Source organism: Brachypodium distachyon, chromosome 5 (assembly GCF_000005505.3).
Source record: "Brachypodium distachyon strain Bd21 chromosome 5, Brachypodium_distachyon_v3.0, whole genome shotgun sequence".
Lineage (NCBI taxonomy): Eukaryota > Viridiplantae > Streptophyta > Magnoliopsida > Poales > Poaceae > Brachypodium > Brachypodium distachyon.
In genome coordinates, this window is record NC_016135.3 from 11,687,371 (window position 1) to 11,701,314 (window position 13,944).

Genomic DNA, 13,944 nt, shown 5'->3' on the forward strand with positions numbered 1-13,944 from the left:
ACACCTTACACATATGTTAGCATTATGCACGATTAGATCATTGCAGAAAGTAAACGGGAGATGATATTTGTTTACGGACACTCTTGAACATATAGTACGATCGATGACAAGCCCTCTAAGGCCATGAGACACATCACAATCACCACACCACGCCGGTTAGGTTACCCCAGAGACGGGCGCCGGACTATCCTCTTCCAATCTCGTGTCTAACCTAGCAGTTTTATCTAGTATGTTTTGGCTACTCACGGCATCTTTATATATTAGGTTCAGTTACAAGTCTTCAATTCCAACACCTAACCTAACTTGTAATTCAAGTCCAACGGTAACATATACACATATTCGACACAATTTCAACATATATGTTGTAATTAGTAAGAGATCAATCTCCTACTCCCTCCGTCCCATAAAGATTGACACGGTTTTGAACTAGTTCTAGTTCAAAACTGTGCCAATCTTTATGAAAGGGAGAGAGTATTATGTACATCCACGATGTGAAAGGAGGTACTCTGTGTTTAGTTTCTGTGCTGCAACTTCTCGGATTTATTCTTACGTGAAACCTTCTGGAGAAACTCTGGCAAGAATAAGCACATCCCACTCCAGTGCTAGTCCAATCTATAAACTGAGATAACGGTTAGACTCAATAAACAGTACCAAAACTGCAGAACAGACCTGATCAGGACTGGACCCTCCAAACTACAGAAGCATATGCACAACCATTGAAATCATATACCTGTCAGTAACAAACAAGTGCAGAGAACCTGAGACAGCATGGCAGAGAATGAGAAGGAGAGGCCTTCCATAAGAGGCAAGAGCCACTCAGGCTAGCCAAGGTGACTGCCTATCGCCAAACTCATCTGAAACCTGGCATGTAATTAACCAGGACTTCTGAAGGAGCAAATATAGGCAAGTCATCCTTGGCTACCGGAGGAAGCAGGCTCTGGCCCTCATGCAAGGCCCCTCTTCTTCCTACTGATGATCGGTGATATAGCCTTGCCGCTTACAGTTCGTTCTATTTATAGCGAAGACATGGGAACCGGGACGCTAAGTTGACACCTGCCTATGAGTTTGCCGCCATCCACAGCTTTGCCGGATACCGATCACCGATCGTTGACGGATTTGGGCGGTACCGGAATATATTCAGTTCACTAGGCTGGGGTCTCTGACTCTGAGCTACAGACAACACCAATGCACATGGTTAGCATATCAATTTTCCATTTCCGAGAACACAGAAAAGTCTGCGGCGATGCGCGCAATCCAACGCAAATCTTGATATATTCCCTTTGGATATGTAGTATCGTTTTGGTGAAAGGAATTCATCTCCCTTGCAGAGTACCGTTGTGTGGGGCAAGGAGTCTGTGTCGTGGACGACTATATCTAAAGTTAATTCATTAGTCTGTGTCGTTGTTCCCTCCAGTTTGATTTGGGTTAATTCATTAGGCTTTAATGATCGATGAAAATGCATTCTTCCATCTGTCGGGTTGATGGAAATTGGAAAATCACACTACGTTGTAGTGATTAGTGAAACAGGTTACAGGTCATATCCAAGAAATTAATGTTAACACGTTTAATTGTTCTGTTTTGTAGGAAAACATGTGATTGTTCTTGCTACTGAAAATTTCTGGCCATTCAGGCGTTTGCTTTCTGAAATCGGTCTTCTCCTTTCAGTGAGCATCTTGGCCTTATCAAGTTGGTAAGGGGCTCAGTTGACTTTAGACAGCTTTCTGCGCAATCTTCCTCTTTTATGTGTCTTATTCTTTCAATGGGAAGGAGACAGGAACCGAAGTATTTGGATGCCGAATCTCAAAAAAATTGATGGGCGCCATGGCTTCATGCAGGGAAATGCTTTTGTAGAACCAACGAGGTCGCAGGGGAAATGTTGGGTTTGGCTATCTCTCGAATTTTGTAAAAGTTCAGTTATAGATCCATTTTCTAGCATAAATTTACATCATTTACTCTAGACCAGCGGAGATTTTTGCACAGCCAGTTTTCGTGATTCACTCGTGCATTTCCAGAATATGTGAAGTAACAAATATTGGACGTACCTTAACTCGTCCATGACTCCATGCTCGCTACATGTACTGCCAATTCCTTTCGGCAGTGAACTACTCATGGATCGGAGGGAGCAAGAGATAACGTACGTAATCCAGTTTTCCCGCGATGGATACAGGGCACGTAATTTTACTTTACAGAAATATTCCTACTTCCGTATCTTGTACAAGACATATTTGATCTTTAAATAGGCTATTAGAATCTATTAATCTAATATTGTTGTGAACTGAGCCTATCTCAGGTGGTGGGGTTCCTTGTGGTGGAACCAGCCCACCCAGGTTCAAGCCCTAAACTTGACATGTGTGCTCACATGTTTCTAAAACAAAGAATCTACTATTGTGGCCACTGTCAGGGATGGAGTGCTTGGGGCAGTGGTTGCCATCGACGAGTACCTGGCACTCTGGGAATGCCTCCAAGGGTTTCAACTCCCAGAATGATCGACCCCCAGCTCGGGCCGGTGTGGAGTTTCAGAGTGCCGATGAGGTGCCGATTCTTCACTTGGTTGGCAGTCCGGAACCGGTGTTGGACTGGCGACCGTTTGCAGCGGCATGGGCTGCCACACCCGGCAAGGTGTCCCCTTTGCGATCAGGAGCCGGAAACGATTTCTCACCTATTGCTGGGATGGTCGTTGCAAGGCAGGTGTGGGAGCCAATTCTGGCGCTTTGGGGTCACCTTGATTGGCGGCCGGAGGGTGACTCTGACATCCGGGAGTGGTGGGCCACGGCTGCTGTCCCGCAGGGCGCTCGACGGGACTTCCGGACTGCGACGGCACTGGTGTTTTGGTCCATCTGAAAGCATCGGAATAATGTGGTCTTCAATGGAGCTTCGCCTTCTTACGTCCAGATCCTACGCTTTATCATTGAGGAGGCGGTCTGCTGGGAGAGTGCTAGACTTATTAGGGATGCTTTTCCTTTTCGACCCTTAGGGTGAGTGGGTTGCTTGCAGTGAGATAGAGAGTCCCTTTGTATTCTACCCACTTTGGCGTTGTTACCGCTAGACGGTGTTGTATCGGTCTCTTGGCCGCCCCTTCTATAAACGATGATGTAACCGCTTGGTTGCATTTTAGAAAAAAGAATCGTGTCCGTCCGATAGTGCAATAGTGCGGACTAATAGTGCACGGATAGTGCGGACAAAAATGAAATTGAATATTAAATATTTAAACTAAACCTGGCAGCACTTCAATAAAAAAAACATATTTGAAACAATCTTCAATAAATAGTAAAATATAGATCTATCTGAAACCTTTCTGGTTTTTGTATAGATCAAAGTATTTCTTAATGAAAAATTGTAGGTATATATTTTTTCAACTATGTTTACACTATAATTTTTTCTTCAGATTTTTCTAATTCTTAGAAAACTTAGAAATATGATTTCCGTCTCTCCCCAAATAAAGGGGTCCATAATCCCAGGAGTCAAAAACCATTTTCAGCTATAAGTTTGTTCCTCAACAAATAAGACTTTTTTTTGCGGAAATATATTCTTTGGATTTAATTGTTTATATTGTTTTTTAGAACACACTCTCTTGTCTTCCTTTTAGTGCTTTTTTCTCATAGCAATATTCGTAGGGTTAATAACTTTTTTTTTGAGCAAACGTAGGGTTAATAACTAGTGTCAGGACTCAGGAGTGGGCCATCCAAGCGTGGCCTCCAAACACGCCGGGTAAACAAACCCACCAATTGTGGTGATAAAAAACACTCTCGGTCTCTAAAAAATAGTTATTTCTCAGTCAACAATCGTAATTATCCAATAAAGATTTTCTTATCCATCCGACCTACATTAATCTTACATGAGTCTCAATGATTGAATCAAAATATTTGTTATCATCGACTAAGAAATAATTATTTCTGAATCGACTAAGAAATAGCAAAACCGATATAAATTCCACCAATTGTGGTGAATATTTTTTCTTGAGAATACCAATTGTGGTGATGCTTTGCCCCCTTTTTCCCACCCGAGGTTACTAAGATAACGATGGAACAGATAGAACAAAATTAAGCCAATGCGGCCTTTGAACAAGATGGACTTGGCAACCTGGTGCTGGGCCGCCAGACTGCATGTTGCTGGGCCGCATGATTGTATACATATTTTGGGCACGGTCGTAGAATAGTCTTTTTCTCGTGTTTCAATTATTATACTCCCTTCGGCCCGGATTGTACTAAATCAGCGACAAATTATTCTGGCTGGAGGGAATAATTTTTAAAGCAACATTTGAAAGTACTCTCTCCGGTTTAAAATTAAGTGAAATTTTGGATATAGCTTCAGGTGAACTTTGATGGCAATATATTATATATAGTTGGAATCCTGAAATTATATGTACAACTCGTTTGTCACTTGTCATTTAGGCCAAGAATTCTAGATTTTATTTTGAATTTCAAAAACGAATTTGTTTGGTTGGCACGGAACTAGCCACATGAATTTGATCTCAAATTTCATGGAATCACATTGTAATTAACCCCAACTCCTCTATAGAAGACATCATTTCTTTAAAATTGTCTCTCACTCTGCAAATCCATGTGGTAGACAAACATGATTTTAACTCGGAATACAAATTTAACCAAATGAAATCCTATCAAAAATTTCATTTCATTTCATTTCTACCAAATGAATAGATTTTTTGAAAAATAGTTTTAGAAATTAGGGCATCTCCAAAAGGGCGCACCAGAACCTATCCATCCATCTGTTTTTGTCCGAAGACAAAAAAAATTGTGACCCAGTGGCCAAATCCATGTCATTTGTCAATTTGTTCACAGACATGCCAAATCTATGCCAAATTTGACATTGATGTTGAAAATCCAGTGTGGATATGCCACATCTCTAATGGGCCAAAAAAAGCAAACACTACTTTTGCCATGTGTTTGAACACATGCCAAATGGATGGACGGATGACATGTCCCTGACTCCCTGTTGCATACCTTTGAGAGAGTGGCATTTTGAATAGACAAATGGACACCCTTGTAGATGCCTAAAAGCCAAAGTGGCATTTTGAATAGTCAAGTCCGTGCCAATGTCCGTTTAACATGATTGTCAGATTGGAGATTGTGTCATTGTCCTAGGGCCCGTTTGAAAAAAAAAAGTAACTGAAAAAGTATGTTCTACTCCATCCGACCCATAATAAGTGTCCGGGAAAGTGCAAAGTTCCCCGAAACTTGTTATGCATCGGAGGAAGTAGTAATTAATTTTCAGAAATAGAATTTGGTAAAAACAACATTTTAATATATCAAACCACGTACAATGTTCAGCTCTGCCAACGACAGAATCCCAATGGTGGAGGAGATAAAAGGTTCAGATCAGGAGTCAAACCATCTTCCATTAATGAGTGATGGCAAACTGAATTGATTTTGCAGGTATAAACTGGATTAAATAAAACGAGTAGGTTAAAAAAAAGCTAAAGGAGATAAAGTAGGTCATTAGAGAATGAGGAGTAAAATATTGCTATCTTTGTTTCACCTTCTTCCACCAAAAGTACAAGAGTATCAAAGGAAACCTAGAATGCAAACTTTTCACAAAGGTGGTGTATTTTGTTTCGTTAAGACAAGACTTTGACCAATGAAAACTCTATTGATATGTATTTTTTTCATACATGAAATTTATATCAATGGATTTGTTTTTAAAAGTTCTTACTAATGATCATGGTTTCATATCATATAACTAACATGTTAATACAGTAATTCTTAGTGAAAGGCTTGTCTTAACGAAACGAAATCCGCCAACCTTTGTGAAATGAAGGGAGTATTACATACAAAATTGCCTACAGTTATAAACAGGTTTGGACTTGCGAGTGCTCACGACGTTTCTGCAATCAAAGATATAAGATAGATAGTATCAGAAAATTGCTTGTACTATTATTTGCAAGGTTGAATATGTCTAGACAACGGGAGCTTATAAAAAAAAATAAGCAATGGATTTGATATTCTGGTAGTGTGAGTGTGTGACCTAAAATGCCATGATCGAAACCAATAACCAATGCAAAGGGCTGATATCTAAAAAATGGAAACAAAAATCACAATGCCATGATCGGGACCAATAATGGAATGAGTCCTATGTTTCATGCACATTTCAGGACAAGTTGTTTCTTTCAAAATTGTAAAAGTATCTATGATGGAGTTTCAGACAAGCGACCGTTGTTTACAGACAAATTGTGAGAGAACTCATTATTTACCGGTAACCACTTACCCTTTATCCTTCTCTTGTCTATAGTTGTTACTGGTGATTTGCGGGAAACATCGGCCAAAGATATAGGTGTTAGTGGGGGCGATGAAACTTCGCTGCTCTCTCTGCTATGCCTAGCCTCCAACAACTTATTCACAGTAATAATAGGTGTTCTTTGGCTGTTTGAAGGTATAGAATAACTGCGAGTCATGGCAGCAGGTGGTCGTGGAAGTGGTGATGCTGTATGTGATGGTGGTGAGGCACGGGTTGGTACATTGGGAATCTGCCGCCTTGATACCAAAGGACCAGAATATCCAACCAAACCAGGACGGGCCGTGCCTACAGATGGAGGCCTAGGCAGCTCATGAAGCTCGCTGATTCTGGGGGATGTTGTTGGGAGTGAAGTTATCCTAGGGACTTTCGGAGCCACAGATGACTGCCAACCTGGTTCATGTGATTTTGCTGACATAACACGAGGATAGTTCATTGATGCTCTCTGACCAGCAGCTGAAAACAAGGGCTTGCTTAATCCGGCTTTGCTTGGAATTGGACCAGAAAAAGATTCCCTCTTCATTTTCTTAGAATCCGAAGTGGAGTAAGAATAAACTAAAGGTGATGATGTACCCTCAGTACTTGATGGCATCTTAACAGGCCCGCTATACAAGGAGCTCGGCTTGAAACCTTTCACCAGTGGAGAGGAATGCCACAAATTGGCTGCCATGGAAGATTTGCTCTCAGGTTTATCTGAATGAGGTGATCTGTTTGTTTCTGCTGAGGTGTTCTTGTCGTCAGCTGGTGTTGGGAGTTTGTAGGAATAATTTGTTCTACTTGAATGTAGTGGACTCAAGAACGTTGGAGAATTCATTTTCTGAAACCTCACAGACGGATCGAGCATATTCTCAGCAAAAATTGGTGCTGATTGAGTGCCAAACTCCGGCTTCACTCGAGGGGCGACAAAATCTGCCTTCATTTGTTCAGCATTTTCCTGCGTATGAACAAATGTCAATTCAAAGAACTTGAGGACATGCGCCATCAGACTTAAACAAGAAAAGAGCAGGGCTATAAAATATTCAAATATAAAAAAGGATGGGAAACAACGAAGGACGCTAGGGCCATAAACAAACCCCCAATCTACTTATCCCACTGTTATTTTACCTTATATAGCAAAAAGATTCAGACTTGTGTGCTTCATCAAAGTTATATTATCAAATTAGTAGGTGGAGTCTGTACAATTTTATCAATAGGTCATGGTCGAGGCAAACCACTGACGAAGAATGATGGTATTCTGTAGGCTAAAATAGATAACGACACTCCCATTCAAACAAGTGGTCTATACACAAAATTGCAAAGAGTCAGAACTCACCTTTTTTTTTCTCGAACACACCACGGCATGTCATTTTCACTAAGGAGGCGCAAATACAAGAAAGAAACAACGAAACCCAAGTGGGTGGGGGGAGGAGTAAAAGAAAGGAAGAACACGCCGAAAACCAAAAAAGCTATATCAGAAAGATAATCCCCCTATTTTTAAAAGGATATAGAGCCAACTCAATGCCCAAAAACCGCATATCCAAAAAGAATACCTGATAAGTCAGTTAACATGATATGGAAACTGATCCACTCCGTATTAACCTAAACTGTACCATAGTCGCAGAACTTTTTACTCTTGTACATGTTCACTCAAGAGAATGCTTGTAACATGCATGGAATAGACATTGACCAGGGAATGGCATGGGTAACATGATTACAAGTTGAAGGATTACCTGCTCATGTTCCTTTAGATGTTTCGGGGAACTCGCCACATTAGACTGATCCAACTACACAAAAAAGAATGATTGTTAAGACTACAAGGAAGGAGATAGAGCAGGCTTTTTTATGTGCTTTAATCAATATTCAAAACATGTACTATATGATAAATCCAGGTTAGCAACTATAATGCTTCCGCCCAGAAATGGAACTGAGCTGAGCTGAGCTGCCGTAAGGACTTGAGCAGCACTGGGCTATGTGGTGGGCTGGTGGCCCACGCAGATTAAGTGGGATGGCACGTAAAATGAGCAGAAGCAACTTAGCAAGAGAGGAGCAGACCACATCAGAAGTATCATGTTCCTCTTGCTTGGCTCCGAAAAACTGTATGGATATAAGGCCATGGTAGTCCAACACCCTCGGCCAATTGGAACATAATATGGTCCCAGAAAATAGTAGTAGGAAATAGTGCAAAACAAAGAACTGGCTCTGTGCTTGAACTTATCATCAATTGGGGTGGCTCCCCTGGCGTACTGCACACCTGCAGTGAGGCCGCATACATGTGGGCCCCAGCAATGATGGCCCACATGTCAGGGACTCCACTGCAGGGTGCAGTACGTCTGAGGAGCTGTACTCTCTGAAAACTAATTAACGTCATACGGTCATGGTAGTCACTTGGAAAACTTTATAGTAGTTACCATTTAAGATTTGATAAGAGAAAAGGAAATCCTAGGGAACCCTTTTATAGGCAATCCTCCGTGAAGGCGTGAACCCTTTTCTAAAAGATTTCCATGTGGGAGAATTCTTTACAGAAGGAGAAGACTACAAAGTCAGATTGTTGCATCAGGTAATTCACATATTGCAGGAGAAGTTCAGAAGGCCAGGTAGCTGAGTAGCAGCAGGAGTTGGTGTTTGAGTGGACTCGGAATTGCAGTCCGCAGATTACAAAGGACAGGAATTGTAATCAGCAAAGTAGACGTCGTGAGTTTTTTAGTCTAAAACAGAGTCAGAGTCAGGTCTGTCTAGAAAACAGGCAATATACAAAGAGGGTGATCGTAATCTTTTGTTCTCAGGTCACCCCATTTCTCTCATCTCACCCCCGTTGTCCAATCGTATGTCATCAAAACCTCAGGCTGGGGTAGAAAGCTGGCTGAGGAGAGGGCACCGACCTGAGAAAACTGCCTGTTATGCTCGGTGCTCTGTGTCACAAAGACATGACATCTACACAACGAAGACTCTAAACTGAGTAGACCGTGCAATCACAATAAAATTGAGGATTGTCCCAGTGAAAATGATTCTTCACAAAGAGCTCATATTGGGACATACTGAATATTGATCTAACACTAAGAATAAGTGGGAATCGATCAAGGTTTTGGTAAATTGACTTTATCACAAATAAAAAAATTAATAGACTATTGGGAAGGGAGAGCTTACATCCATTGAACTTCTGGAAGCAGGAAAGTTTATCCCATAGTCAAAACTCAACTCACTGCCATCACTATGATTGTCCTGGTAAGAGCTATAATCATCATTATCAGTGTCATCGTCTAGTCCACTAAAGTGATAATCAATGTGCTGTTTCTCGGCAACTGCTTTCACATGAGGTTCTAAAGCCTCTAGATACTTGAGCCCTCTCCTGAAAAAGCTCAACTGGAAATTCAAACAATGATGAGCTGGTTATAGTGTACACCACTTTATGAGTCTGTATTATCAGTTTCTGAAAAGAAGAGTTAAATACCTGAGCAGCATGATGACGAGCAGCCTGCGTCAAAATACTTAGAAATTGACCTTGCTTCAATGATTTCAAGCGAAATATGAATAATGCTGCATCCTCTTGGTACTCGAGAAAGGACGCTTGCAGTTGTTCTGTGGAGAATGTTTCAATTTTGGAATGCTTTGATCGTCCTTTTTCTCTATAGGCTGCTCGCACGGTTTCATATTCCTCTCTGAAGCCAAAATAAAAATATATCATTTATTCAGACATAGAGCGACTGGAGAGATAAGATATCATGGTAAATTCAAGATAAAATTTGTACCGTTTCTGATCACATTGATCCTTCATTTCCTGCATCAGTAGAAATAAAATGAAAGGAACAGCATGTCATGGCCTCATAAATTTAAGAAAAAAAATGCAATTAGTTTTTTTTTCAGAAATAATGTAACTACAATATGAAGACCAAATTTGCAACAGCATTTGCAAACACTGAAGGTGGAATTTCATTATTTATGAAGGTGACAGAACCACGACAAGAGGATCAAACCTCTACAACTTGTAGCTCCTTGAGAAGCGACTCTGATGGGTTTGTGATTGTATTTATGATATTTGTACGCTGAAAACCAAAAAAATACTAGTCAGAATATTAAAATATACAGTAAGTGGAAGATAGAACAAGTATGATGACTTCTCAGACTGTGCTTGAGTTTTTCACTGAAGTAGAAAAGAACTTACATAGCTATCCACGAACTTTTGTAGTTCAAACTGGGCCTTTCCTAGCATCATCAGCACTCTACCTGCAGGTAAAAGTAAAACCACATGACAGAGCGAAGACCAAATACCTCTAATATGAATGAAATAGATCTCCAAAACAAATATCACTAGAAATTTTCTCCCCATATTCATTGAAAAATTGGACTATCACCTTGTTCTGGGATCAAACCGTAAAAATGTACGCCTAAATCTAAAAAAAACATATGTATAGAAAAAGTAGCATCAACTAACAACAGAAAAATTCAAAGAAAAAAGTAACAACATGATAACTTAGCACAGTTGGCTTTAATTGAGAAATATTCTTTGCTGTAAGAACAGCTAAGAATAAATGCTGGCATGGATGTTTCCACATAATATGTGGCGCCTATAGATCCAGACTCACCACTGTCATCATCATCATAATCCAATGCAGTTTTCTCAAGTAAGCAGGTTCCCATTTCTTCCATAGCTTCTGCAAACTCTGCGGAAATTTGATTATAAAATAAGCATGAAAGTACAACAGACGAGCAAGCTCTCTAACAGTAGTGATGTGAACAAAATTGTTTGATTAGCAATCACTTCATCAAAGAAATGTTACAACATACCATATACACTATTTGTTGTTGCAGCTGCAGCTGAAAGCAAGCTATCATAACAATTCCTCATTTCTACCATCTCCTGCAAAATAAGAACCTTGCCTAAGTTACAATTCCAGAAAGACAAAGGCTGGTTACAAAAATTGCATTTCCATCAGATTGATGATCTTTGTACTTGTTAGCAATAGGTGAACCATGAGCAATACATAACATAAACAATCCATATCCTGATAGGAGTTTGGCAGTCTGCTTCCATCAGAACCCACTGATAACAGATATTTGAACCTAGGAGGGTAAACTGAGACAAGCAAATAATGCATTATAATACTGTTATAAGATGCACTGCTTGCTAGCAATATATCCCATCGGCAAATGAAATGGCCGTTGTAGCCTTGTAGCAATAAGAACCAGGCTCTAAAAACAAACCATCCTAAATTTAAATGTTCTAATTCATGATCATCTACATAGAAAAGTGACATCAGGAAAGAAATAGAGAGTTTCTTAGTCATTAATACCACTGCACTCTTGTCAAAGGAACTGCAGTGCGACAATATCCATGACTAAAAGCCCGTAGTCCCTTTCAAGCATCTATCAAACCTTCAATCACTTTCCTCTAAATTGGCCTACATCACCACATTGCTATTGTAAGTGGAAGATGCCGGCATGACTCAGCTCTCCTAAAATACAAAACATATTTTTTGATACTGATTTTGTATAATGTATAACAACCAGCAGCCAACGCTAACATACATAAAACTTTATTCCATTGAAGACTTTGAATTGCTGACTATGAGACCAGTTCCAGATAGCACCTGTCCCCGATCCAAGCTTCTTGCCGTAGACTTTGACCAGCAGAGCGAAGCCACAAAAACCAAACGCTTGTAGCAACCACAATATCGCATAAAGCAATCAACTCCCACAAATTCCACATATTGCAGCCATGGAGTATCGCAACCTAAAAATGGTTTCCAGAATTTTATTCACACGGAATTGCAATTCCGTCCACCCTCCCAGGTAAAAGAAAAAAAAAGTAAACGAACAGATAACCAAAAAAATATTTTCAGTCTCTGTATCGCTCGCTTGAGTTTAATTCCCTTCGATCTCACATAATCACTACGAGCAAGAGCAATTCCACTGCAGCCAAAACAAGGAGAAAATTCATACACACAAAAATAGGAGGAAAACAAAAAACAAGCCGCCAATCGCCAACATCTCGATCAAATCAAGCCTCCTGATCAGATTTAAGCGCGTATTCACATCCAGCAGGGAGTCCTAATTTCTGGGGAGAAATCGTAGTAAAAAAAAAAGGAGCTAGCGAAACCTGGGCGGCGTCGACGAGCTCGTCGAGCTTGGCGGGCGGCGGGCGTTGGTCCTTCCTCTCTTTGTGGTGGTGGGGAAGGGAGAGGCCCCGAAACTTCCGCAATGGCGATTTCATCTCCTTCCGCGCCGAATCAGGAAACGGTGGTTGCCGACTACAAATTCGTGCCCGGCCTGCTCCGGCGATGATTCGAAGGGGAGAGGGGAGAGAAAGAGGAGCTTTGTTCGATGGAATGGATTTTGGAAGACTAAAAATGGAGGAGGGAGAACAGGGTGTCTTCTCTTTTATGGCGATGTTTTGGAAAAGAAAATATAGTTATCAATTGTGTCCATGTTTGACCGAGGGCAACGAGTTTGACCAGCGAAAGCGAGAGAAAACAATACACCAACAAATCACTGAAAAGGAAACGTTGAAAATTACCTTGCATAATTTTTTAACATAATTTTTTCGAGAACAACTTATCCAACGAACTAGTAACAATTGATAAAATAATATGACAAAGATTTCATTGTAAACCGTTGGCGTCTTCATATTGTTTCAATTTCTAGTGACTAACCCACAAAAGCCAAACATGCATGAATTAGAATAACCTCGTAGATCTTACGGAGCCACACGGGACTCCCACCCCCGGATGAGAGTCTTAGATCATTGAATGCATTTTGAATGGGCACACACCCTCACAAAATATTAGGTTATCATCACCAAACCGATGAAAAAGATGACCAATCATGAGATCCTCGAGCTCCACAAAGTAGACCTTCATAGTTACATCAGAAAGAGATGAAGTTGAGAAACCTTTAATTCGTAAGTCACTACATCCACCGGCATGACTCCGCCGCCCATGACAAAAAACTTTATTTACAATAAAGGTGCCAAAACAATAGGTCGGATGTTGATATGTAGTTATCCTACTCCATGCACCAAGTATGATGTCTAAGGCCAGAGAAACCGGTGGAGATTGAACTAGTGGGTTTTCTGCAATCAACGTCTAGGGTTTTCTTCTCGGTCGTCTCTTGATTTTTTTTTAACACAATTGTCTATGTCGTCAATCATAAAGGTGACTTATCACAGCCCGAGGAGCTATAATTCTGATGGTCATCGAATTTTAAATTCTGGATACTGGTCTTCTTTAGAAGATAATCACTCATTTTCATAAAGGTTGGTCATATTTGGTTTTGTTACGATAAGGTTTTAATCAATGATAACTCTAACTCAACTGTTGAGATATGTGATTCATAATTTTCATCAAAAAAATTTGAAGACAAATCTATTGATATAAGTTAATTTCATGTATATTACAGTAGTAATTTTTGGTCAAACTCTTGTCTTAACGAAACCAGCATATATGAAAATTGTTGTCGAGTACTTATCTCGGATTATCTGAAGATACTGGAAATCACCCTCATGTAAACTAATCTTCCCCATGGTAATGGAACTAATCTTCCCCGTGGTAATGGAGCCGGCCTGCTCCCACAGCCGCACGATCATGCACGCCATCAATCATTAATTCGTCCATGCTATTCCTTTCCCCGGCATTGCGATCTGAGCCGCATCGCTCATGTTAAGATCACGCAATTACGTGTATACCACTAGCAAAAAGAATCGATGGATAGGATCGCTGGTAA

General features: G+C 40.5%; 1 protein-coding gene and 1 non-coding gene across 2 annotated transcripts; both read right to left on the minus strand.

Moving 5' to 3' along the window:
• Positions 1 to 789: 789 nt before the first annotated feature.
• On the minus strand, positions 790 to 953 carry MIR169H (microRNA MIR169h). The gene has a single exon (NR_126899.1). It is a non-coding gene; the product is annotated as a microRNA MIR169h (primary transcript).
• A 4,428-nt stretch (positions 954 to 5,381) lies between these two features.
• Positions 5,382 to 12,592, minus strand: LOC100822806 (uncharacterized protein At2g33490). The gene is made up of 11 exons (XM_003579606.4): positions 12,323 to 12,592; positions 11,011 to 11,083; positions 10,809 to 10,886; positions 10,388 to 10,449; positions 10,200 to 10,268; positions 9,975 to 10,003; positions 9,677 to 9,884; positions 9,373 to 9,588; positions 7,959 to 8,012; positions 6,223 to 7,183; positions 5,382 to 5,842 (listed from the first exon to the last, which is right to left on the minus strand). Exons 1-11 carry the CDS (start codon positions 12,434 to 12,436, stop codon positions 5,832 to 5,834), a joined length of 1,875 nt encoding a protein of 624 aa, XP_003579654.1. The 5' UTR covers positions 12,437 to 12,592; the 3' UTR covers positions 5,382 to 5,831.
• Between the last annotated feature and the right edge of the window lie 1,352 nt (positions 12,593 to 13,944).

Excerpts from the sequence above, each read along its gene's own strand:
- LOC100822806 (XM_003579606.4), bottom strand. The coding sequence starts at position 12,436 with ATGAAATCGCCATTGCGGAAGTTTCGGGGCCTCTCCCTTCCCCACCAC. Across the intron at positions 10,004-10,199 it reads AGGAGCTACAAGTTGTAGAG|GAAATGAAGGATCAATGTGA; the intron begins GTTTGATCCTCT and ends CTACTGATGCAG. Across the intron at positions 9,589-9,676 it reads CTCGTCATCATGCTGCTCAG|TTGAGCTTTTTCAGGAGAGG; the intron begins GTATTTAACTCT and ends TTGAATTTCCAG.